The following is a 22,821-nucleotide window of genomic DNA, read 5'->3' as shown; positions in this document are numbered from 1 at the left end:
TTCTTCTTCTTCTTCTTCTTCTTCTTCTTCTTCTTCTTCTTCTTCTTCTTCTTCTTCTTCTTCTTCTTCTTCTTCTTCTTCTTCTTCTTCTTTTCTTCTTCTTTTCTTCTTCTTCTTCTTTTTTTTAAATAAAGCCTGGTGGCTCATGCCTATAATCTTAGCTACTTCAGAGGCTGAGATCTAAAGATGGCAATTTGAAGCTAGCCAGGCAAGAAACTGCATGAAACTTGTAATCTCCATTTAACTAGCTAAATGCTGAATGTGGAATTATGGCTCAAGTGGCAGAGCACCAGCCTTGAGCAAAATAACTCAGGGGCAATGCCTCCAGGAACAGCTGCACGCGTGTGCACGCACGCGCGCACACACACACACACACACACACACACACACACACAAAATTAGTAGTGAGGTATGGCTGAAATGGTAGAATGCCTTCCTGAGTTGTGCCAGCCCTCGATTTTAAACCCCAGTCTCACTAAAGTGTTTGTGATATAAGGCAAACAATATTAAAGTGTTTTGTGTTTTGTTAGATTAATTTTGTGACTGATGGATGTTTCCATTTCAATAGAGTACTGATTTGGGAAGATGGGAGCTTGGAAATCAATAACATTACAAGGAATGATGGCGGTGTCTACACGTGCTTCGCAGAGAATAACAGAGGGAAAGCTAACAGCACCGGCACCCTTGTAATCACAGGTAAGAAACCATCCCAAAGTGAAATCTGCTGGGCCTTAACTTCCAAGGGACTGACAGACAAGTGACTCAGGACTGAGACAGGACCCATTTCAAAAGGTTTCTGGGTACATGTGTTTTGCGATGAGATTTCTTGAAGAGATTAGATGCCAAATTTCAAATCCCTCTGCAGAAACAAATCACAGTACATGGGCTTTGATTCTTTGAATGCAGTAATAGGACAACTGTCTTCCATTTAAAAACGTCTAGATCCCACCCGGATCATCCTGGCTCCCATTAACGCTGATATCACGGTTGGAGAGAATGCCACCATGCAGTGCGCAGCGTCCTTCGACCCCAGCCTCGACCTCACCTTCGTGTGGTCCTTCAACGGTTATGTGATTGATTTCAACAAGGAGAATGTGCACTACCAGAGGAACTTTATGGTATGTTTTCAGTTTTGTCATAAGATGTCCCAATGTTTGTGTGTCTGAATTAGGGCATCAATTAATTCGATCCTGTTTACTATGATTCCACTGGTTTTCATGTTTTTGTAGGTCTGGGCTTTGAACTTGGGGCCTCATGCTTGCATGGCTTGCTTACTCACTGGTGCTCTACCTCTTGAGCCATACCTGCAGCCCTTCTTTTTGCTCCTCCCCTCCCCGCCCCCACTGGTCTCAAACCTTAACTCAAATTACAGGCTTGATCTACTAGAACCCAGTTTCATTAAGAAAAAAGAAATTTCATGAGACTAAAAATCATGTAAAATGGTTGTTGTAGTCCCTTTTATATTTTGTTCTGATACTCCTACTGAATATTTCTAAAGAGACTTGTAAATTGTTTAAATTATATTTTATTTCCATTTGTATTCTATTATCTTTAAGTAGTTATACAAAGGAGGTAGCAATCTACATGTCATCTTGATGACATCTTGTCACTCTTTCCACATTTCCCCTCCCCTTCCCCACCCAGCCCCTTTCCTCAATGTTCTCTTAATTTTATAGGATATACATTGAATATTATGACTGTATTCTCCCCCTTCCTCTTTTTATTTGAGAGACATATAAATCTTGAGTTTTGATTGTGATTTTTTTTCCTTTGGCTGGTATGATTTTGGTTGGGTTTTGCCCAACATTAGTGAACAGCCAGCATCTTTAACAATGTAGTTGTTCTTCAGATTGTGTGTGTGTGTGTGTGTGTGTGTGTGTGTGTGTGTGTGTGTGTGTACATTTTTGTCAGTCCTGGGGCTTGAACTCAGGACTTGGGAACCTCGGTGCTGTTTTGAGCTTTTGTGCTCAAAGCTAGCACTCTAATACTTTGAGCCATGGCTCCACTTCTGGTTTTCTGGTGGTTAATTAGAGATAAGAGTCTCACAGACTTTTCCTGCAGGGCTGACTTTGAACCTCAGATCTCAGCCTCCTAAGTAACTAGAATTATAAGCATGAGCTACCATCACCCAGCTCAGATTATATTTTTTAAAGAAGATAGTATTCCATATTTTTTCAGCTTAAGAAAAAGGATAGACTAGACAAAGATATTATTTTTCAAAAAATACATGAGAGAGGAAGTCAGAAATTTGCTGTGACTGGTGGGAAAGGGGAAAAGAGAGGAAGAGAGAGAATCTTGGGAGGAGTGATTGATCAAGATGCACTGTATACATAAATGCACATGTTAAATTAAAACTTCCTCGTACAACCATTTGTAGATTTAAAAAAATACTTTAATTAAAGACGAAGAATTTGAGTCAGGTGCCAGTGGTTCGCACAGGTAATCCTAGTGACTCAGGAGACAGAGATATGGAGGACTGTGGTTCAAAGCCAGCCAGGAGAGAAAAGTCCATGAGAACCTTTTGTCCAATTAACCGCTATAAAACTGGACTGGAGGCATGGCTCAATTAGTAGAGTATCAGCCAAGTAGGCAAATGTGATTTAGGCCCTGAGCTCAAACTCCAGTACTGCCTCAATAAATAAACAAAGCAACTTTTGAACACACACACACACACACACACACACATATATAGTTGTTGGTGTAATAAATAACTTTCATCTGGAAGTATGACAAGCATCGTTTATGCCATATTTTTTGGTTATAGCAAAGCTCTATGTTAATAGATTTTTAGGACAAAAAATTGCCCTAATTTACTGAATATTGTATATATTCTTTAAAATAATAGTTCATTATCTTGATTGGTGTAAATAACCATTGTAAAAAGAAAAGGCTAGGAAAAAAAAGAAGAGGAAGTAAGGAAGGGAGGGAAAGAGAAAAAGGAAAGGAAGGATGGAGAGAAGGGAGGATAAAAGTAAGGAAGGAAGGAGGGAAGAAGGGAGGGAGTGAAGCAGAGAAGAAGGAAGAGAGGGAGAAAGAGGAAGGGAGGAAGAGAGGGATGAGAGGAAAAAGGAAGGAAAGGAAGGGAGGGAGAAAAATGGGGGAGAAAAGAAGGAAGGATGAAGGAAGAGAGGGAGAACATCAAGGGAAAAAGAAGGAAGGAAGGAGGGAGGGAAGGGAAGAAGAGTAGGAGGAAAGGAGGGAAGAGTAGGAGGAAGGGACAGAAAACTGAAGGCCATGCCTCAAAATGAGAGAAAATGAGAGAAAAATGATTGGAATACTAATTAAGAAATACCTACCGAGAAAATGAATGCCCTGGGTCCGTTTTTGCGAGTGAAGCTCCAGAGGTTTGAGAGCTGCCCCTCCATGGATGCAGAGCAGGTTTCTGACCACAAGTGTCTCAGGATCCATCCACTCATTCTGCCAGCGATCCACCCGAATAGAAACATGTTCACTCACCAAATACACAGCAGCCTTCAGGGAAATCCCTCATGCGTCCTGTTAGTTCCTCATGATCGATGGCTAGGTAGGTAAGAGCAGTTCTCTTCATTCAGGAAACTCAAGTCAGATAAGAATATGTATTTCAAGTAACAACCAAGCTTAATTCTGTCTTTTGGACCTACTAAAGCCCCGTTCTCCCTAGTGCCTTTCTCCACCCCCCACTTTTTTAAATTAGGCAAACTTCAAGGTCAGACTGCACTACTCAATATATTGTATCTCTGTTGTCTCTCTAGTCTGTCTGGAAGATTCTGGCATTCCTCTCAGGCTTTCACCCTGAAATAAAAATCTGTCTGACAAATCTATCTATCTATCTATCTCTATATATATCACATCAATAAAAAGCATCAGAAATGTTTGAGGTACCTATCAGATCATTGTCTGTGATTGCTCCTGGAGTAATTACTACTTAGCGATGGCTGCTCCAGCCTCCTCCTAGCTACAGCTTAGGTGGTCATAGGGATAACAATTAGGGAACATGCATTTATCTTTTGCTTGAGATGGCATTGGCAGAAAGATCAAGGTGCATTTTCTTCAATAATGTTTCAATGATTTTCCTTAGTTCTGGAAACCGTTAAGTGAGTCACATTTATTGAAAAGTGTGTTCCGATCCCTTGATATTGACAAACATGGTAAGAGGCACTAGAACAAGTAAAATACAGTGCAATGCAAGATAGAGAGCACTACCCAGCTAAAATAAACCAGAAACAACACTGTGAGGTTCACATTCAAATGAAATGTTTTGGAAGTTCTCCAACTTGCCATCCAACTGGTGTAATTACCATCATGTTTTAATAATCTCAACTCTTCAGATTAATATCAGAACTTAGAAGGATAAATAAAGATGATAAGATATCAAATTTAAATCTTTTTGACTTTTCATTTAGTATCAAAATATATTTGATAACCAAAAGTACTTTGATTTCAGCATGCTATGATTACATTTGACCACTAGATGGCAGCCATGTGAAAGTCTTCATATTTTAAGTCTTGTTCTATCTTGAATTTCACACTTTATGAAATTAAATGTATGCAATCCAATTTATGAATAAATTGTGAGATATGGATAACTAATAATTTTTTCATAGAATTCTTTCCAACTATAGTCATATAATTTATCAAGAATAAAATAACTACTTTTTTTGGGGGGGGGTTCCGGTCGTGGGGCCTAAACTCTGGGCCTGGGCACTGTCCCTCAGCTCTTCAGCTCAAGGCTAGCGCTCTACCACTTGAGCCACAGCGCCACTTCCGGCTTTTTTCTTTTTGCTTATGTGGTGCTGAGGTTCGAACCCAGGGCCTCAGGCATGCAAGGCAAGCACTCTACCACTGAGCCACCTTCCCAGCCCCAATAACTACATTTTTAATGATGAGCTTTTTTTTTCTTTTGTACTGTTCCTGGAGCTTGAACTCAGGGTCTGGATGCTGTCCCTTAGCTTTTTACACTTAAGGCTAGCACTCTACCACTCGACCAACAGCTCCAGTTCCAGACTTTTGGTGGTTAATTGGCAATATGAGTCTCATTAACTTTTCTGCCTGGCTGGCTTTGAACTGCAATTGTGAGATCTCAGCCTCTAGAGTAGTTAGGGTTACTAGTGTGAGCCACCGTTACCAAGCTAAAATATGCATTTCTTTAAAAACATAAGTAAAAATAATATTGCCACTACATTTAATGAACCTACTTTATGTAAAATTCTTTTTTTTGAAATGTTACTTGTAATTCAAAGTCTAGGCTGGGATTACAAACTTAGCTTATAAGAACATATAATTAAATATCTATAGTTTACCTATCATGTCAGTATTCCATTTAGTTAATAAAAATATGCTAAATATTGTATTGCTCTGTGACAATGGCTAGTAATATTTCACTTGAACCTGCATTTGTCCACAGAGAGATGTTAAAAATATATACATGAATTTAAAATACAATACAAAAATGTACAGTAAGCCATTAAAGTAGTTTGGTCTGCATTTATTTTATCTTGCTAAACTTGTGTAGCAACTAATCATATACTTTTCAAATCTGATTATAAAGCAACTTGTGTTTTTATTCTCCAAGTCAGAGCTACTGGCTCCATTAGAGAAATACGGAAAGCAAGCCTGCTGCCAAGGCTCACACCTGTACTACTAGCTATTCTTGAATAGCTTGAGGATTGAGGTTCAAAGCCAACTCAGGTAGAAAAGGCTGAGAAACTCCATCTCCAAAATAACCAGCATCCTAGAAGCATGGTTCAGATGATAGAGCACCATGCTTGAGCAAGAAAGCTGAACAAGCAAGAGCATAAAATTCTGAGTTAAAGCTCTGCCACCAGGGGAAAAAATATCAAAGGCAGTCATTTAGTGAGGGAATTGATTTAGATTAAAACACCAAATTTTTCTTTAAAGGACTTCAGAACTTCTCTTAAAATACATATTTATAATATATCACTTTATTCTTTCATGGTGGTATCTGATTTGCAGAAATTAGCTTTTAATAGCCATTTTTTTAATGTCTATTTTGACAGTCATACTATTTGTGGTAATCTTGTCAAAGTCATTATTTTGGTTAACCTCTGAGTTTCTGAAACTTCCCAATTCTGTGATTGAAAGCACACATACATTTACATATATACATAGCAAAATAATAAGATAAAATAAATATATAATAAACTAGAAGACATAAAACAATGATATATAAATATGTAATTTATATTATATAATTTATGTTAATTGATATTAACATATATATAATTAATGTATATATAGAGTCTCTTAAGCTCGCTTGTTTGCTTGCTTGCTCACTTTTTTTTGGGGGGGGGGTCCGGTCGTGGGGCCTGAACTCTGGGCCTGGGCACTATCCCTCAGCTCTTCAGCTCAAGGCTAGCACTCTACCACCTGAGCCACAGCGCCACTTCCGGCTTTTTTTCTTTTTGCTTATGTGGTGCTGAGGAATCGAACCCAGGGCCTCAGGCATGCAAGGCAAGCGCTCTACCACTGAGCCACCTTCCCAGCCCAGCTTGCTCACTTTTTTGCTCAAGGAAGGCTCTCTACCATTTGAACCACAGCTCACTTTTGGCTTTTAGCTGGCTAATTGAAGATAAGAAATTTTCTTACCAGAACTGGCTTTGAACTGTAATCTCAGATTTCAGCCTCTGGAGTAGCTAGGATTACAGGCGTGAGCCACCAGCACCCAGCTGTATCTACTAAATTAACTCTCCTATAGTTGTTGGAAAAACTGAGAAGACAACTATCCGGTTCCTGATAGATTCTATAATCTTGTTTCTTGAGGCCTTCATGTTCCCTCAGTTCTGGCGTGTTGTGAGTCTTCTGCACTATTAGCAACCTTGGCAGCACATGTAGGTGTTAATGATAAAGTCCTTGGCAAGTCTTAGTGATCCTTTTAGGTCGGGAAGTGTGAATATTTCAGGTAGGGAGTTGTGAATTTGTTTGCAATCTACAAATGGCACCATTCAAATTTAAAAATTTTTATTTCCCAAAGCTTGTTTTGCTTTTTAAAGAAATATCAATTGCATATGTCACAAAGGTTGTTTTGACCTGACAAATCTGCTTTTCATACTAGAGGATGCTGTGATCCTGTGCAAAATACTTCTTTCTGAACAAGAAAAAAATCAAAAGGGAAAATCAAGAGGCAGAGACAGGTACCAATGAGTCACACTTTTAATCCCAGATACTCAAGCAGCTAGGATCCAGAGGATCACTATTTGAAGCTAGCCTCGACAGAAAAATCCTTGAAACTCTGTCTCCAAAATAACCAGCAAAAACCCAGGCTGGAGATGTGGCTTAAGTAGTAGAACACCAGCCGTGTGAGGGAGTCAAGCAAATTCAAGCCCCAATGCCAGCAACATTAGAAAGAGGAAGAATAACAATTCATTTAACATGAAGGCTGTCTTGAGTGATGGGCTAAAGGATTGGAGGATATAGTTTGACTATCACAGTGGTTGAAGAAGACCAAGCAGAGGATCCTGCAGCCCCTAAGATGGTCTAAACCCTGTATCCCTTGTTCAGCCTGGATACATTTTGTTCTCCACAGATTTTGGCCAAGGATAGAGGTGTTTTAGGTTATTACACTGCTGGAATGTGATGTGGTTTTGGACTGGTGCATTTGTTTAGCACTGGTGCTTTAAAGCATCCTGAAATGCCCACACACAAGGAATTATAGAGCTTGAATTGTTCATTATATCCAGATTAAGAAATACGTCCAGTGAAAATATGAGGAAAATTAGACGGAAATAAGCAATACTGGCCACTGAAAAGTTTGAAGCATTCTGTGTTGGAAGTCAAAGCTGTTATTTTAAGCAGATGAGAGTGTTAAGGAAATAAGTAATTAGGAAGATAGATAAAAAACAATTTTCAAAATTATAAGTAGTACAGATTTATGTGCATTGTGAATGTGTGAGAGTGTGTGTGTGTGTGTGTGTGTATGCATGTGCCTCTCCTGGGATTTTAATTCAGATCCTCTCCCTCTCTGCTCTGCTTTTTTACACGAGGCTGGTGCTCTGCCACTTGAGCCGAGGCTGGTGCTCTGCCACTTGAGCCACATCTCCACCATGTTTTGCTTGTTAATTGGAGATCAGAGTTGTCTGCCTAGGCCGGTCTCAAACAGCGATCCTTACACCTTAGGGTTACAGGTGTGGGCTGCCGGTGACTGGCTATGCATTGTGAAGTTTTAAACCCTTAAGTTTTGATGAACACTAGAAAAGAAGAAGAAAATAAAAGCATATTTGCCTTTTCTAATTATCTATCCTCCTCCACTTCATCATCATAATTCTCTCTTTATCTCTCCCATCAAACCCTTGAAAACAAATTACTGACATCACAGCCCATAAGCAACTTAAGACAGTCTCTTACATGATCACAAACTATTTTCCTACACGACACAACTGACACAAACTGTCTTAATTTAGCTAATATCCAGGTGTTAGCTTAAGAACTATATATGTCATCAGGATTGTCTGAATCTCACTGTAGGGGTGTCCCACATCTGTAATCCTAGCTATTCAGGAGGCTGTGGTTCAAAGCTATCCTGGATAGGAAAAAAAAGATCCCTGAGACTCCATCTCTAATTAACCAGCACAAAGTAAAACTGGAGGCATGGCTCAGGTGGTAGAGCACCAGCCAAGAAAACAACCCAGGCAATTATGTAACCCCAAGTTTAAATCCCTGGACCATCCCCCCACCCTAAATATTAAAAGAGTAAATATATTTATACATGCAAAGTGTCTATAACAGCTCACCACCTAGGCAACCTTTCGTAAATATTTCATTGTAGAGTTGATGGCAAGGCGCTGACATTTGCAACTATGTACAGTATGTTTGTTATGCTGTTACAACTCTAACAAGCCAGAGGAAGGAGAGTTTTGTTTTCATGTGCATGGCATATAGCACACATATTTCATAATTTTTACTTATGTTTATAAAGTATATACTTAAAAATATATGTATTTCTAACTAGGTGCCAGTGTCTCAGACCTGTAATCCTAGCTACACAGATAGCTAAGATCTGAGATCATGGTTCAAAGCCAGCCTGGACCAGGAAAGTCTATGAGACTTTTATCCCAATTAACCATCAGAAAATTGGAAGTGGAGCTGTGGTTCAAGTGACAGAGCATTTGCCTTGAGCAAAAATGCTCAGAGACAGCACCCCGGCCCTAAGCTCAAGCCCCAAGACTGGCATATGTATGTTCTCTTTCAGCCTTCTCCCTGTATTTCCCGCCTTTCAGTGGGAAAAAAGTATGTCTTGTCTATATCATACAGCTTCTATATTATTATGATTAATGCAGTTTGTTAATAGAAATGAATTGATCATTTTATGTTCTGCATTTCATTCTGCCCTAAGTGTTGAGGGAAGGGAAAAGAGAAGAATAGGAATTTTTATATTGGAAGTCTTGATTTAAACTCAGGGCAACTTCAAAGTGGTCGACCACATACCCCCTTTGGAATATCCCTGAGTTCTGCTATCACAGTTTCCAGTATGTGATTCAACTCTCCTCTAAGGAAGGGAAGAATTTTGTAAGTGAGCCAAGCTGTGGTTTTTAGTGCAAATATAGAGCATTCGTATCTAATTTGTGGCTAAAATGTGCTGAGGTCCAGGCTCCTGACTCGCTTTGTAAGCGTTCGGTCAACCGCGGGGAACCTCAGCTTCTCCTGAGGTATGGAAAGTGCTAGCAGCATTTACAGAAATGTCAGAAAAGCTTTATTTTTTTTAAATAAAATTTTTGTACCAGTCCTGGGGCTTGAACTCTGGGCCTAGGTGCTGTCTCTGAGCTTTTATGCTCCAGGCTAGTAGTGCTCTGCCATTTGAGCCACAGCTCCACTTCTGGCTTTTTTGGTAGTTCATTGAAGATCAGAGTCTCATGGACTTTCCTTCCTGAGCTGGCTTTGAACTGCGATCCTCACATCTCAGCCTCCTGAGTAGGCAGGATTGCAGGCAGGTGCTTGAATAGCTTCAGGAAAGCTTTTCAATGGACACAATTCTACCGGAAATGATATAGTATATTTTTCCCTTGCTCTTCTAGGAGGAGGACTTTTAGTATCACACCTTCACCAAATACAGAGCAAATGAAAAGAGAAGTTGCGTATTACAGTTTTCTGACATTAGTTCATCAGGACCTACCTAAGTTCTAATATTTAAAGCAGATCTGAGTTTAGAATGAACCTGAGCCAGGCACCAGTGGCTGACACCTGTAATCCTAGCTACTCAGGTTGCTGAGATCTGAGGATGGAGGTTCAATGTCCATGAGACTCTTAACTCAAATTAACCACCAAAAAATGCCAGAAGTGGAGCTGTGAGATCATGTGTTAAAGCACCAGCCTTGAGCATAAAAGCTCAGGACAGTGCACATACCCTGAGTTCAAGCCCCAAGACCAGCCCCAAAATAATATAGTTTGTTAATAGAAACTAATTGATCACTTAAGTGTTATTAAGTAGAAATTATAAAGAAAGTCTATTGTGAAAATCCAATGAGTATAAATTTGATATATTTGGGGACATAAAATAATTTATGGTTTTTATTATATATGTTTCTATAGAAAGACTACATCATTCCTATCAGAATCAAATAAATACACATAGGGGCAGAATGTCCTGATAATTTAGGGACAGAAGGATAGTTATTTCATTAAAAACAATCTATATGTGACATATAAGATTTTTAAAAGGCCAACCTGATACAGTAACTTGTTACTTAAGCCAGGCACTGGTGGCTCACGCCTGTAATCCTAGCTACTGAGGAGGCTGAGATCTGAGGATCACATCACCGTTCAAAGCCAGCCCAAGCAAGTGGGACTCTTATCTCCAATAAATCACTCAAAAACTGGAAGTGGCGCTATGGCTCAAATGGTAGAGCGCTCGCCTTGAGCTGAAGAGCTGAGGGACAACGCCCAACCCCAGAGTTCAAGCCCCACGACCAACCCCCCCAAAAAAACAACCTATTTCTTTGTGTATTATTATTATTATTAATGTTTTGTGCCAGTACTGTGGCTTGAACTCAGATCTTGGGTGCTGTCCCTTAGCTTTTTTACTCTGGTGGTCTACCACTTGAGCCACACCTCTACGTCTGGCTTTCCACTGATTAACAAGATAATAATGTCCCAGATTTTTCTCCCTAGGCTAGCTATGAACCATGATCCTCAGACCTCAGACTCTGGAGTAGTTAGAAATTTTGCTTCATTTTGTGGGGGATTGAATTCAGGTCCTTTTGCATGATGATCACATCATATAACATAGAGCTACATCTGCAACTACTATGACAATTTGTCAGTTAAAAACATGAAGCAACCACAATACCAAGTTCATTTAAAGAAATAATACCATAGAACTATGAGCTTTTCCTTTGTTTAGGGAAACTTTTTTTATCCTCACACACAACTATGTTCTTGTCAATGGCTAGTAGTTCATGTGATTATTTTCTATCATTTTGTTTTCTCCTCACTAGAAAAATTACTTGGGTATGTGTGTGAATTAGTTGTCGTGCTAGTTCATATATAAAATCTTACTGTTTACTCTAAAAGTTTTTGTTATTGGCCATGGGGCTTAAATTCAGTGTGTGGGCACTGTCCATGATATTTTTTATATTTTTTATTGTGAAAATACTATACATGGGCAAGGTAATGAGTGCATTTCTTATCAAGCATTGTTGCCTCCTCCTTTGTTTCCCCTTCCTATCCCTTCCCATCTCTACCCCCCCCCCAAGCCAATGATGTATAGTTTATTTTTGACATAACGTCTTGTACATCTCATTGTTGCAATGGGTCCACCTGCATCCCTATTTAAACAATTTGTTTTTCCCTTCCCCTCCACAGATTATACCAACATCAAATACTGTGGGGGAGGGACATACAAAGCAACAAAGAAATATCGTATAAATATGTTAGACACACTATCAAGAAAGAAAAAAACATTTGAGTCCAGAACTTGGGGTTTATTTCACCTAACATCAACTTATCTGACCATTTCTGCTTGTCTCAGACATATACTAGTTATTGCAAATAAGGGAAACCATGGGACCTAGGTTTCTTTGGGCCTGGCTTACTTCACTTAAAGGCTAGCATTCTACCACTTTGAGCCATAGCTTAGGTGGTTAATTGAAGAGTCTCAGTAGTCTTTCCTGCCCAGACAGGCTTCAAACTGTAGTCCTCAGATCTCAGCTTCATGAGTAGCTAGAAATACAGGTGTGAGCCACCAGTATCCAGATTCTAAAGTTTTTTAAAATACATTTTAATATATAAGTTTGAATACATTCATGTAAAATTAAATATATAAATATAAAAAAGCATTTTTTCTCGCTTTCTTAGATGAATTTTATTCAGTATGGTCTGAGGAATTTGGCCAGTTCCTTTACCCTCACTTCTTTGCAAAGTTGAAGGCATTGCCAAAATGCCTTCATTTCCATTTTTCACTAGGAGATGTGATTATACTTGTGGTTACAGTCTCTTACCAGAAGAGGTTGCACACTAAAGTCAGTCATAGTGGAAGTCCAGGAGAAATATGAGGAACAGAGTCTCCATTGTTTTCTCCCCATGGAATCAAAATTCATCTCACCCTGTCAGCTTCGATGTGTGGCCATTTGTACAAAATACTGCCAACCAGGGGGGGCTGATTGTGGGCTGATTGCCCACATCATTAACCTCAGCCTTCAGGTTCACTGATGCCATGTTACCCAGAGGCACAGTGCTGGTCCTGAAGGATCAGCCAGACTACAAGTGTAGCTAACTCTCAGCCTATGTCACATAGTTAGACCATCCAGTGGGACCTGACCCCTTGTCCTCAAGTAGCTCTTACTCTAAGCTTATTCAAGTGTAACTCAAGCTTCCCATCCTAAGTTATGCTGTTAAACTATCCATCTCAACCCAAGATTCCAGCAAAGACATGAGAAAAACATTTACCAATGTCTTTCCAGAAACAGAAGGCAAAACCTGACTTCTCTTGTGCCAAAGCCAAATTCTAACCATACAAATGGAATGAAAATCTTTAAGATTTCTTATATGACAAGAATGTACTTTTCATATATATATATATATATATATATATTACTTTTTTCTTAAGCTTTTTTACTTTTTTTCTTGAAATCAGAGTATCAATAACTAGAAATATATTATTTATGGGTACTTGATCTCAAATATTTGGAAAGCAGTAGCTGTTCTCAATTCAGCTATTTTATCTTAATCACTTCATTATCTAACCCCCCCAAAAAGAGAAATCTTGGGAAAGTATGACATATTGTCTGTTTAACTAAGCATTTTAGGTAATTTTAAGGGGCTATCATTGTATCAGGTTATATATATATTTGGTAAACTAATTCTGATTGTGGCTAAGATTATTATTGTAATTAGCTTAAGAGCCAATTTCCAAGTCTTAGTATATTCACTATAATTCTATCCCTGAACCTATACTGGTAATAAGGTCATGGTCTTCAGATCCGTAGATATGTAATAGAGATTTATCTTGGGTTTATGTGAAACTAAGAGTCTGTCAGGAGTCTCATTTAATTAATTAATTAATTGGCTGATTTTTGTGCTGGCACTAAGGCTTGAACTCAGGGCCTTATGCTCTTGCTTAGCTTTTACTTCCTCAAAGCTGGCACCATGCCACTGGAGGCATACCTTTACTGCTGGCTTTTTGGTAATTAATAGGAGATAAGAGTCTCTCAGTCTTTTCTATCCAGATTGGCTTTCAGCCATGATCCTCAGCTCTCCTAGTTAAGATTATATATGTGAGCCACTAGTGCCTGGTAGGGAGCATCACTTTAAACATACAATTACACAAATATGTAATCACCCTTGAGATATGTAATATGATGTGACACAGGTTTAAGGTGCCATGATAAAGATAGATAGATAGATAGATAGATAGATAGATAAATTAGATAGATTAGATAGACAGATAGATATAATGAGATGATCTGTTTAATCCAGAGAAAGCCTTGCCTGGGAAGATGGTTTGAATTGATGTTAGTGGGGTGGAATGTGAAGCATGTTGTTTTAGCTAAGGTGCTATAAGGAATCACAATTTCAAGAGATGAGACACCCTGAGAATCATAGCAGAGAGAGAGGACAAGGTGAATTTATGAGTACCTTCTCCCTAAAGAACAGGGTATAAGGAAGATAGCAGTGCCAGGTGAGATGGCGTCTTGGGTAAACCAGAAGAATAGACACAAGTTGACTGTTATGAAGCTTATGTATTTTATCTGAGAAAAGAGAATTTTTAAGTGTTTCAGGTTTTTGGTTCTGATTTTCCTTTATAGAAATGGGTGTATTGGCTGGGTGCTGGTGACTCACACTTGTCATTCTAGCTACTCAGGAGGCTGAGATCTGAGGATCACAATTCAAAGCCAGCCCAGGTTAATCTCCAATTAACCACTCAAAAACCAGAAGTGGAGCTGTGGCTCAAAGTGGTAGAACTCTGACCTTGAGCAAAAGAGCTCAGGGACAGCATCTAGGCCCTGAGTTCAAGCCCCATGACTGACCAAAAAAAAAGGAAAGAAATGGGTGTGATGAGCACAGTTGCTGGTTTTTCTTTTGTTTTTTCTTTCTTCCTTCCTTTTTTTTTTTTGTTGCCCATCCTAGGGCTTGAACTCAAGGCCTGGTTGCTCTCCCCAAGCTGCTTTTGCTCAAAGCACTAGCTAGAGCTAGTGCTCTACCACTTGTGCCACAGCTCCATGTCCGGCTTTTTTGATATTTAATGGACATAACAGTTTCATGGATTTTCCTGCCTGGGATGGCTTCCAACTGTGATTCTCAGATCTCAGCCTCCTCAAGTAGCCGGACCAAGGCATGAGGCACTGGCAACCTGTCACAGTTGCATTTATTTCAAAGAATATTCTAGCCAGATGTCTATGGCTCACACCTACAATCTTAGGCACCAAGAAGATTGAGACCTGGAGGATGATGATCTGAAGCCAGCCTGGGCAGAAAAGTCTTTAAGACTTCTTTCTCTAACTTACCGGTACAATGCCAGATGGCAGGCATGGCTCAAGTGGTAGAGTGCTAGCTCTGAGCACGCAAGCTGAGTGAGCAGATAGGGACCAGAGTTCAGACTCTATATGATCCAACATTCATTAATTAAAGGCTAGTCTGGGCAATAAATGAAGAATTCAACAGGACAAAGCAGCAAGTAGTGATCAAATAGCAGGTGGAGGCCAGGTCAGGAGAGAGATATTGGTACTTTGGGTAAGGACAGAGGCAAAAGTGATGGAAAATGATGGACAGATTTAAGACTTAATGATGAAATTGTGAGGAAATTGAAAAGCAGGAGAGTTGAAGAATTGTCATCCCCATCTGTAATCCTAGCTATTCAGGAGGCTGAGATCTGAGGATCATAGTTTAAAGCCTTCTGGAGTAGCAAAGTTTATGAGACTCTGATCTCCAATAAGCCAACAAAAATGCAGAAGTGGAGCTATGGCTCAAGTTGTAGAGCACTAGCCTTGAGTGAATAAAGTGCAGAGACAGCACCTAAGCCCTGAGTTCAAATTTCAGGACTGGCATCCAAAAGAAAACACTAGAATTGTATGTCACAAAGTTTCTGGAGAAACCACAGCTGACTAGAAAAAGCTAACTCTGTGGAAAAGAAGGTCAAGGCTTTGGGGAGGCTTAAAAAAAGGAGCGGAAGAGTTGGAGTCAAGATTAGAATTACAGGAGAAGCAAGAGGCAGAAATGGAATAACTAAACACAAAAAGCAAGGATCTGAGGACTAGGTATCATTGAAGTCCACGCAACTATCAAAAGAATTTAAGTGACATACTATGAAGCAAAACCAATTTTTGTTTGCAAAGGGATAAAATGAAAAGAAAGAGTAAGAGACAGTAGCAGGAACACCTGTTGGCAAGATGGAGGGCTTTTGGAAGAGATGAAGGGTATTAGAGACTCTCCATTAAACAGGTGACTATAGATGGGCTCATGCCTGTAATCCTAGCTACTCAGGAGGTTGAAATAAGAGGATCAAGGTTCAAAGCTAGCCCAGGCAGGAAAGTCTGTGAGAGACTCCTATCACCAGTTAACCAGAAGTGGCACTATGGCTCAAGTAGTAGAGCGCATACCTTGAGCTGAAGAGCTCAGGGAGAGTGTCCAGGTCCAGAGTTCAAGTCCCAGGACCAACAAAATCAAACCAAACCAAACCAAAAAATAACAACAGGTGACTAGGAGGACTTTTGAGAACAGAAATATAGAATGTCTGATCCTTAAATATTTATTTGTTCTGCCTTGTAGGATACAGCCTGTTGCATCACTTTAAAGTTTTTGATAGGCCATCTTGTGAGGAAATACTTGGTGTTGGTATGTTTTATGGTAAAACACAGGAAAGGGGCTTATTGTGTTGTCTGAAGCTGCTTGGTATGCTCAAAGAATGAATATATGTAGACCAAGAGAAAGGTGGCTGAAAACAACAAAATGCCTTCCCCTAATTCAAGAATTTGCAGAAGTATGAGAAATTGTTTCCGTTTTAGGGAATCTTGACTTTAAGGGACAGGAAGACCCCAACAGACACTAAATAACCAAATATCTACCTGTGTGTTAACTGAGACCACCTAATATCAAAGAACAAGTTGTGTGTGTAGCCAACCAGCAAAGGACTTTTATTTTATTTTATTTTTTCTAATATATATATATATATATATATATATATTATTGTGAAAATACTGTACAGAGGGGTTACAATTACATGGGCAAGATAATGAGTACATTTCTTATCAAGCATTGTAGCCTCCTCCTTTGTTTCCCCTTCGCATCCCTTCCCATCCTCCCCCCACCCCCCTCCCCAACCCTCCTCCCCCTCCTCCTACCAAAGTCAGCAAAGGACTTTCTGTTTGGATCTCTTTCAACCATTTAAGCCAATATGCCCAGATTATAACTGTCTGTTTATGTCTTTGCATGTGTCCATCTGTGCATGCGTGCATGAACGTGTGTGTGTGTGTGTGTGTGTGCAATGTTAGGGCTTGAACTCAGGTCCTAGGTGCTATTCCTGAGCCTTTGTGCTCAAGGCTAGCGCTCTACCATACCTTCATTTTTAGTATTTTTCTGGTTATTTGGCAATATGAGTCTCTTAGATTTGTCTGCCCAGGTTGAAACCCCTATCCACACTCACATTTAGTGCCCAGATCATTAGACCTTAATGTTTTTCTTTAAAAGGTATCAATAATCTCTTAACTTTCTCTCAGGATAATAAAATAATGTTCACAGAAATTATTTTTGTTAATAGAAAGGTTAAAGATACAAAGGCTAAGGGGGATTTAAATAGTTGATTTAGTCAATTTTCAGTTGAGAAACTGAAGCCCTGGTACCAGGATTTGAACTCAGGCCTCAGGCTTACTCAACTAGCATGCAAGGCTCAAGCTCTGCCACCTGAGCCACATTTCCAGGCTGACATTTTGTTGGTGAACTGGAGATGGAGTCTCACAAATTTTTCTGCCCTGGCTAGCCTTGAACCATGGTCCTTCTAAGTCTCAGCCCTTCTAAGTAGCTAGAATTATAGATGTGAGCCACAGGTGTCCAGCTAAAACGAATTTTTTTTCCCAATGATGCTCATTTCCATAGGAAAAAGAAACACAGTCTTTGTATACTAAATGCCATAGAATTGGTGACAGAATTCTACTGACTGAAATGACTGCTCTCCTTCCCTAACAGCTGGATGCCAACGGGGAACTCCTCATCCGAAATGCCCAGCTCAAACATGCAGGAAGATACACATGCACCGCCCAGACAATTGTAGACAATTCTTCAGCCTCAGCTGACCTTGTTGTGCGAGGTAAGGCACATGCACTTTCAGATTGAAAATCAAAAGACATCTGACATTCAGATTCACATCAAACAATCAGATAGATAGATAGATAGAGAATTTATTTATGCTGGGCAAGCTTTAAAGAATGTTGGTTGTGTTGTTTTCTTCAGATCTTCTGGAAAATAAATGCAGAAGGTTTGTGCTTGAAAATTTAGGACTCATCCATGTTCTCATTTCCTTCTAAGACTTTCTAGTGTTGACTGTTGTACTATTTCTTGTCTATTTTTGTGTGTGGATAGATATTGACCGTTAACGTGGCTCATCCTGACAGCACATGGTATATCTTTATGACTCTCATAAGAAGATTACTGATATACATATCCTGTGGTTATTCATTGCTTATTTTCAAACTACCCCAGCTATAGTTGTCTTTATATCATAGAGGAAGTGAGGGGACCAAGGTGAGTTTGAGATACACTCTCTTTGCTGCTGGCATCTGAGCTGCTGAGTGGAATGTGGAACAGGACATAGAGTGCCTATTAACTGCCTTTTCTCTCATTGACTGTGGAGAAGACAATTCTTTTAAGCTTAGTTCCCAAGAGGTTGTATGCAATTCTTTCAGAATGTCTATGTTCTATTAGTCACCACTCCTCATTGCCAACTACCAATGTTCAAATGATTCACACACACACATACACAAACACAAACACACGTACACATACACACACACAGAGACTACTATGTCTCTATCTCTTCTGGGATTCATAGAATTTAGTATAGGTCTCGTATCTTTTTTTTTTTTTTTTGGTGCCAGGGGCTTGAACTCAGGGATTGGTACTGTTTCTTAGCTTTTTTTTTTCTACTCAAGACTGGTGCTCTCTTTCTAGAGCCATAGTTCTACTTCCAGCTTTTGGGTGGTTAATTGGAAACAAAAGTCTCACAGACTGGGGCTGGGAAGGTGGCTCAGTGGTAGAGTGCTTGCCTTGCATGCCTGAGGCCCTGGGTTCAATTCCTCAGCACCACATAAGCAGAAAAAGGTAGAAGTGGCACTGTGGCTCAAGTGGTAGAGTGCTAGCCTTGAGCTGAAGAGCTGAGGGACAGCACCCAGGCCCAGAGTTCAAGCCCCACAACCGACAAAAAAAAAGTTTAAAAAAAAAAGTCTCACAGACTTGGCTGCTCAGGCTGGCTTTGAACTGTGAACCTCGGATCTCAGCCTCCTGAGTAGCTATAATTACATGAACTACCAACATCTAGTCATCTCATCCTTTCTGTTGCCTAAGTCTTATTGACCTTTTTGGCTCAAGTATTACTAACCTCAGAAATCTTTCCCTGATGTTCCAAATATGAGTGCTATCTTCCAAAATTTCATAAATATTGAGACTTTCTCTGATGTGTTTAACAATAATCTTTGTGTGAGCTATCTTTTGTACTGCTATAAAATTCATATTTGCATGTTCATTCATAAATACTGAATTGCCCTATCCTTTACATAGTTTTATAGTTCTTTTCTCAATGTCACATTAAAATTACAATGCCACGGTTCTTCTTTTGGAAATATTTATTGACCTTTTTTTTTGGTCAATTGTGGGGCCTGAACTCTGGGCCTGGGCGCTGTCCCTCAGCTCTTCAGCTCAAGTATGGTGCTCTACCACTTGAGCCACAGCACCACTTCCGGCTTTTCTGCTTAGGTGATGCTGAGGAATCGAACCCAGGGCCTCATGCATGCAAAGCAAACCCCCTTCCCAGCCCCTTGACCTTTTTTTTTAAGGGTACTGGTAATGGGACTTGAACTCAAAGTCTTACCTTATGTTCTCACTTGGCTTTTTCCCTCATGGATGGTACTCTGCTACTTGAGCCACTACCCTACTTCCAATTTTTTGCTGGTTAATTGGAAATAGGAGTTTCTTAGATCTTTCTGCCTGGGCAGGTTCAAATCTCAGCCTCTGATCTCAGCCTCCTCAGTAGCTAGGATTACCAGTGCGCAAATAGGTTTTTGTTTCGTTTTGTCTTGTTTTGTTTTGTTTTTCCAGATGAGGAATTGAACACAGGGCCTATTGCTTTTGATCACAGGCTGATGCTCTACTATTAAAGCCATACCTTCTTCCCCTTACTAACCATTTTAAAATTTGTTCTTTCCTTTACTCTCCTGCTGTGTTAAAATATCTTCAGTAGCTAGGCACCAGATCTGAGGATTAAGGTTCAAAGTCAGCTTGAAGAAAGTCGTGAGACTCTTATCTCCAATTAGCCATGAGTTCAAGCCCCAGTACAGACACAAAACAAATAACAACAAGAAAAAATACCCTCAGCAACACCATCCATTGTTAGCAATACTTTTCCCATACCTGGGTGAACAAACATGTCTGTCACTAAAACTTCCAAAGAAGGAAATGAAATCAGCATCTTACTTTTAAGCTCTCTGCATATATACTTGTAAGCTATATTACAGTATACTTCTTAATTTAAGTCTGAGGTTTCAATCAGTGAGCAGATAGGAAAAATTACTATTATCTAAAACACTTCATTCTGTCTGATTCTCAACCCCCAAAATATTATACTCCATAGAATTTGAAAATGTTTTGGAAAAAGAGTTGAAACTAGAACAGATAATAGGAAAATTATAGAAATTGTTGTGCCTCAAAACATACTTGTGTTGTTTATGTTATTTTACTAGAAGCTTTATGTTATTTTACTAGAAGCTTTATACCGGTATTTTGTTTATGTTAATTTAATAGAAGCTTTATGTTATTTTACTAGAAGCTTTATCCCGGTATTTTGTCTTAGGTGGATTTTTATTCAGAGAGAACAATTTTGTGCATGTGTATGGGTGTGTGTGTGTGTGTGTGTGTGTGTGTGTGTGTGTGTGTGTGTGTGGGTAGGTGGATGGGTGTGCTTGAGGAAAAATACATAGTCCAGATTAGAAAGCAATACAAGTTAGCTGTCATCTGCATTTGCTGTAATCTATGGAAATTGCTTTACTTGGCCTAATAGCATGGTTGTCAGATTCTTTCTCAAGATGGTCATTTTGGTTGATGACTAAACTACTTTGAAAGTCTTTGGTGCATAAGTTAAGGTAAAATAGCTGAATACACTAACCTAATGAAAGCTATCACGGCATTTTTTATTCTGAGTAATATGGTTATATTTTCAATTATGAGCAATGGTAGTCTAAAAGTCTTTCATATGAAAATGTTCAGGATTCTTTATTACTTCCAGTTGCTCTATACTAGCAGAGATTTTTATCCTGAGCATGCCAATTTTTACCATTCAGGCAAAAATTAATCCAATAATGTGTTTACTTGGAGACATCATCCTACAAATTTCTTTCACAAATAGGGAAAAGTCATTTCTTTGTCTAAATTGAGAATGTTTTTGCAGTCCTATTGTTGTCAATTTCTCCATGGATTCCATGTTTGTCTTTCCACTTCTTCCCAGTAAGTGTGAAATCTTTGCATTTGTGTTGCCATTTGAACATACAATTTTAAGTCAAGAATTATTCTTAGAAGTCACCAAGTGATTTCTCTGTCCTTCATCTCACAACCTTGGACTCTGGAAGAAAAGAATTCCCCCTGAAATCTTTTCTCTGCAGTGAGACACAAGGACCCCAACTAGTCTTCTCAGTGTAGTAGGGTTCTACCCAGTATCAATAAAGAAAATGCATAGTTAATTTCTTACATTCATCATATTAGGAAGATTACCAGCGTTGTCCTAAGTAGTAAAAATTCCTGCTTTAAGTTTTTATCCATTTATCTTTCCCTCTCATTGTCTGGTATATATTGACTTAAAAAAAGTAATTTAATTACAAAAAAATACACTGTAGGAAAAAATAAAGCCAAAGTTACCCATTAGAAAAAAAAAGTTAGCTGATTCTTGGATTACCTAGGGTTTTATTTGTATGACTAACTCAAAGACCTTGAGCCAGCTGCTGGTGGCTCATACCTGTAAATCCTAGCTACTCAGGAAGCTGAGAACTAGGAATTGCATTTTGAAGCCAGCTTGCACCAAAAAGTCTGTGAGACTCTTATCTCCAATTAACTAGTGAGAAGCATGAAGTGGAGCAGTGGCTCAAGTGGTAGAGCATATCAGCTGTGAGTGAAAAAGCTAAGTGAGAGCTCAAAGCCCTGAGTCCAAGCCCCAGTACAGACACACATACACATACACAGACACAGACACAGACACACACACACACATACACACACACACACACACCCTGCATGTAGTAAAAAGAACACAGGATCTGCTGATAATTTATGGAACTCTTGGTGCTAAATCAGAATTTAGATGTCTCTGGTACCTATCCTAAATATTCATATTGTGTTCAAGAATCCCTGTATTCAAAGTATTATTGTTAGATAAGCAGATGAGGATTTATACTCAATTATTTTTGAGGCATGCCAGGCTGCAATTACTTCAAAATAACTTTACTTCTACCAAGTTAATAATCATATAGTTAGGGACCTAAGAGTTTCATTTAATTTCGATACCAATTTAGACATATAAGCACACATTGTACCACACACACTTACATACATACACACACCCTCACCATTTGTAGATAAACATGGGACGATATCCAAGAAATAGATAAGCTTATACCAGCAGCAAGATCCATGTTCACATCATTGTAGTGAAATTAAAGAGATGCTCAAGTATTTGGGGCAGCAAAACACACATTCACCTCAGATACTTGGATATTCGCCTGTGCTTTCCATTGCTTTGGCCAAAGAAATCTTGCCACAGACTCCGTCTCCTCAGCCTTGCTGGATGGAGACAACAAAATGGCCCTCTCTACCCACGCTGGCAAGAATAAGGAGGGCCGGGCTCCATCATGAAAGGCATCATGCTGACCCCATTCTGCAGATGACCACAGCAATACCAAGATTGATACCAAAGCTTCTCCAGAAATGAAGCATTCCCCATTCTTCTGAGAAGAAACAAATTGTGGTCAAAGGCAAGCTTCTTAGGGCCAGTTCTCTATTGTTATTGCAAACTAAACTGGAAATATCCAACTGAGACACAGATCTAATTATAGTAAGTATAGAATTTAGAAAATGGTTGATAGTTTATAAATTACAGTTTAGTACTTCTATTATTTGTTTGTTGGCTTGTTTTTATTTTTGGTG

At 39.3% G+C, this 22,821-nt stretch overlaps 1 protein-coding gene across 2 annotated transcripts in view; it reads left to right on the top strand.

Moving 5' to 3' along the window:
• Positions 1-22,821, top strand: part of Cntn1 (contactin 1) — a 122,761-nt gene that overhangs the window by 31,743 nt on the left and 68,197 nt on the right. For both annotated transcript variants that reach the window (XM_013018742.1, XM_013018743.1), the window contains exons 12-14: positions 569-696; positions 943-1,118; positions 17,608-17,728. In XM_013018742.1, the coding sequence (XP_012874196.1) occupies positions 569-696; positions 943-1,118; positions 17,608-17,728 (425 nt within the window). The remainder of the gene's footprint in view (positions 1-568; positions 697-942; positions 1,119-17,607; positions 17,729-22,821) is intronic.

This window comes from Dipodomys ordii, unplaced genomic scaffold (genome assembly GCF_000151885.1).
Source record: "Dipodomys ordii isolate 6190 unplaced genomic scaffold, Dord_2.0 Scaffold42, whole genome shotgun sequence".
Lineage (NCBI taxonomy): Eukaryota > Metazoa > Chordata > Mammalia > Rodentia > Heteromyidae > Dipodomys > Dipodomys ordii.
This window is presented reverse-complemented; position numbering and strand designations above follow the sequence as displayed.